The 4,280-nt window shown below is 45.4% G+C and overlaps 1 protein-coding gene across 1 annotated transcript in view; it reads right to left on the bottom strand.

Moving 5' to 3' along the window:
* Positions 1–4,280, bottom strand: part of Kiaa0895 (KIAA0895 ortholog) — a gene marked incomplete at its 3' end in the record, with an annotated part of 37,647 nt that continues 33,367 nt past the window's right edge. Inside the window, exon 8 of the mRNA XM_031344307.1 lies at positions 1–156. Within this exon, the coding sequence (XP_031200167.1) occupies positions 1–156 (156 nt within the window). The remainder of the gene's footprint in view (positions 157–4,280) is intronic.

The raw sequence follows: 4,280 nt of genomic DNA, 5'->3' as shown, positions 1-4,280 counted from the left end.
GATGAGGTTTTTCAGCTCAGCATCTGTCAGCTCGTTCACCTCCATGATCTTCTCTAAGTGCTCCATGTACCGGCCATGATCATGAAGGAAATGCGGGACTCGCATGTTTTCAGTAACTGCCAATTCCTTTAATCGATCCACATCTTCGTAAGATACCTGAAAAAAAAAAAAGGAATTGTTTTTGCAAACTACAAGTGACATTTAGAGGGGACCAAGGACATTAAATGAAAATGTGTGGATATAAGGCCAGGTGTGGTGGCTCACATCTTTAATCCCAGCAGTTGGAAACTTGGAGGCAGAGATAGGTGGGTATCTGTGAGTTTGAGGCCAACCTGAACTACATAGTGAGACCCTGTATCAAAACCAAAACCAAAACCAAAACCAAAATGTGGGCTGCAGAAATACAAAAAAGTGATTGGTTACTTTCCTTTACGACATTAAATGAAATATCATTTTTATGGCCTCTCATAGCTAAGCATAAAGAAAAATGTCAGTATCTGACTTCACGTTCCTTCACGGCCTTGGAACTAAATCAGTCTGTGTACGCGTTAGGCAGTGGGCTTCCTGTGTGTTCACAGTAGGCTTTTCCCTTCTTGTGCTACTGAGAATCCAACTTTGGCATGACCAAGCTAGGCAAGTAGTCGACCACAAAGCTACATGCTCAGGTAGGAGAGACTTTAAACTCAAAGTCCCCCTGATTAAGTCTAAATAGAAGATAGTAAGATCAAATCTGAAGAAGGGACACTCTCATGCTGGCTTCCCGATTCTGTTTATTAAGCTGGCAGATATAATTTGTTAGATTCTCTTGCTTTAACTTTGAAGTTTTCTAAGCACTTAAAAAACATGGTAAACTCTTTCTGCTGGCCAAGGGTGCTCTGCTGGGGAGGAACTCACACCTCACTCGGTCGTAGGCTCAGCCATTCATCCACTGTGGCAGCACAGGCAAGCCTTACAGGGATGGCCAACTCCTTTTCCGTCAGGATCAAGACTCTCTCCACAAGAGAGAATTTCGTAAAGGAACTGTAACCCTGGCCTGAAGCCTATGGTTGAGGAGGTCACAGTCATAGCTGGGAAGCTGCTGTTACCGTGTGGTAAAGGAAGTGGAGTTCCTAACTGAACACCTTCTAAATAACCATGTTCATGCCCACAGGTGAACACCGCTCTCAGCCGAGGCCAGAGCAGATCCTTCTGTAGTGGGCTGTAGTTAATACAGACTCATAACCACCAAAGTGTCAAGAAGTGACATTTGAGTAAGCAGCCAAAATGGGCCACCTATGTCACTCTCCCAGACTCAGAGAAGAATGCAATAGCTGGGGTGTGAGGTGCTGAGTTCTGGGCTGAATTCACAGCAGCTATGATGACCTCCACATGATCTGAGGCTGAAGGGAGGCTCAGGAGCCCCACCCCCCCCCAAGTTGGAAGCAGTTAATGGGTGATGGCAAAGGAGACCTTTGGTTTGGTAGTGCTGCCTGTGTGTCCACAATCATCCCCACATACTCCCATAAGCTACTGTAAAGAAACCCGAGTCATTTCAAAGAGGCATGAAGTCAGGAATGCTAGCATACACTTTATCCCAGCACTTGCAAGGGAGACACAGGCAGATCTCTGTGAGTTCAAGACCAGCCTGGTCTACACAGGGCTGCATAGTGAGAAACCCTGTCTCAAAACAAACAAGCCCATGAAAAGAGGAACTAGTTGAGAAGAGAAAAACATTTACAATTCTATAAGTTATTTTTACCTTTAAATTTCAAACCAAGGCTGATCTTATTTCTTTTTGAAACAGGGTCTCACTGTGTAGCCCTGGCTGTCCTAGAACTCAGTAGGTAGTTCATGTTGGCCTTGAATTCAGAGAGATCTCCCTGGCTCTGCCTCCTGAGTGCTGGGATAAAGGTGTGCACCACTAAGCCTGGCTTGTCATGGCTGATTTTAAATATCTCATCTTCTGATCACCACTCTTCCAGGGTTGGCAGAAAGTCTTTTTGAGAAGAAACCACAGTCATATTGCACTTCCATCTTACTGATTTTTAATGTTTATATTATCAAAGTTGCTTATTTGTGCCCCTAAATGTAATAGAAGTAGATTTTCAGCTTACGACAGACATGGTTAAAATATACAAGTGTATCTTGTCCCATCACAGCTGAAGACGCTGTGCTGTTTACACATGGCAGGCAGCTCTACTTTAGCCAAGTCTAATGGCAACTTAAAAAACATTTTGACTTATTTACTGGGCCTGGGTGTCTGGAGAGACGATGGAAGGTCACTCTAAGGTCACCAGAAAGACAGAACATGACTCATTTCACATCTTTGCCATAGTCTGGAAATTTTCTTCACAATATTTTAAACTTTTTTCATCATTATTAAACTTTGTTAAGGCAATATGTGGTCAGTGATCTTTGATGTTACTACTGTATTTAACTTGTATCACAAACTGCTGATATCAGATGGTGACCTTGTGAACTCCTGAGGTAGAATGTTACTGCTTCCATTTTGTTCCGTCTCTTCAGGCCCCCAGCTCCCCTGATACCACAGTATAGAGCCATAATCACCTTACAACGCCCTCTGTAGAGTGTCAAGTAAAAGACAAGAAATGAGTAGACATGGAAAAAGTGCATGCCAAAGGTAAGAGAAGCCAAAACGTATAGCCCTGTCATGAATGCAGAGCATGTATACTCTGAAGGAAATGAAACACGCTAGTCCAATGGACACAGAAAGGAAGAGAAGCCATGCAGCCTCACTGCTGGCAGAGAAATGGTGTAGTGGTTTGGATAGATCAAACAATCCCATAAGCAAAGTCTAATCCAGAGCAAGGCCCTACACTCTAACTCCAAGCTGACGAAAGAGCTGAGGGAACTTGCAGAAGCCTGGGGCCTAGGGAGGGAGCCCTGGCCAGAACACACAGTGCAGGTGAGGCAGCGAGGGCTGAGGCGAGGGCCACAGCATAGCTCTGTGGAGTTCAAGGCCAGCCAGGTCTATACAATGAGTCCTGGGCTAACAGGGCTGCATAGTGAGACCATGCCTCAAAATCAAATACACGCAGAGCAGGACTGACAGGCAACCTCTCTTGTTAGGAGTGAACATAGCTGGTGACTTTGAGTGGAGCCAATGCTTATTAACTGTTCCCAATTCCTAGCACCCCTGAGGATGCTGCTAGAGTCTACTCCGCCTGTGCTCAGTAAATGGAGTGGCAGGAGCCGGATGACAGTATGTCTGTTTATAACAGGGCTTGTGAAATATAGATGGATTTTTAATTTTTTCAGAATGTGCTTAAGTATGTGCCTGGAGTGTGTGCCTGGATGTATGTATGTGCCTGCTGTCTTTAGAGATCAGAAGAGGGTTCGAAATGCCCTGAAACTGAAGTTACAAGTGATTATGAGCGGCCATATGGGTGCTGGGAATCAAGGCCTGGTCCTCTGCCAGAGCTGCAAATACTCTTAGTGGCTGACTCATCTCTCCAAATGTATTTTTTTGTTTGTTTGTTTGTTTTTTTGTTTTTTGAGACAGGGTTTCTCTGTGTAGCCCTGGCTGTCCTGGAACTCACTCTGTAGACCAGGCTGGCCTCGAACTCAGAAATCCGCCTGCCTCTGCCTTCCAAGCGCTGGGATTAAAGGCATGCGCCACCACCACTTGGCTCCAAATGCATTTTTAAAAAGATTTTGTGTGTGTGTGTGTGCGCGCGCGCGCGCGCGCGCTCGCGCGCGCATTCATGCCTGAGGCCAGAAAAAAAAAACCTGAAGTAGGGTCCCCTAAAGTAGGAGTTCTGTGTGGCTCTGAGCTATACCACATAGGGTGCTGAGACCCGAGCTCAGGTCCTTCACAAGAACAGCAAATGTTCTTACACCACTGAGTCATCTCCCCAGGTCCCCAGGATCTGGACTCTTTGGCGTCCACTGTTAAGACTGTTGCTTAGAAAGGATTCCTTTCAAATGTCAGCATTTACTGACAAGGGACCAGATCACTGGAGACTTTGATGACCACAGGCAATAAGATTTGTACTGTATTTTAATTAATGATAACTTTTTGGAAATGGTATGGTCATGTTAGAGCATACCCTTGTTCACAGGAGAGCTCAAAAACGCCATGTGTCATATTTAGAGCTTCCTTTCAAACACTCCTAGAAAAACATTTTAAAGAAAGGTATTGTTGCGGGTGGTGGTGGCACACACCTTTAGTCCTAGCACTTGGGAGGCAGAGACAAGCGGATTTCTGAGTTCGAGGCCAGCCTGGTCTACAGGAGTGAGTTCCAGGACAGCCAGGGCTACACAGAGAAACCCTGTCTCGG

Source organism: Mastomys coucha, unplaced genomic scaffold (genome assembly GCF_008632895.1).
Source record: "Mastomys coucha isolate ucsf_1 unplaced genomic scaffold, UCSF_Mcou_1 pScaffold23, whole genome shotgun sequence".
Classification (NCBI taxonomy): domain Eukaryota; kingdom Metazoa; phylum Chordata; class Mammalia; order Rodentia; family Muridae; genus Mastomys; species Mastomys coucha.
This window is presented reverse-complemented; position numbering and strand designations above follow the sequence as displayed.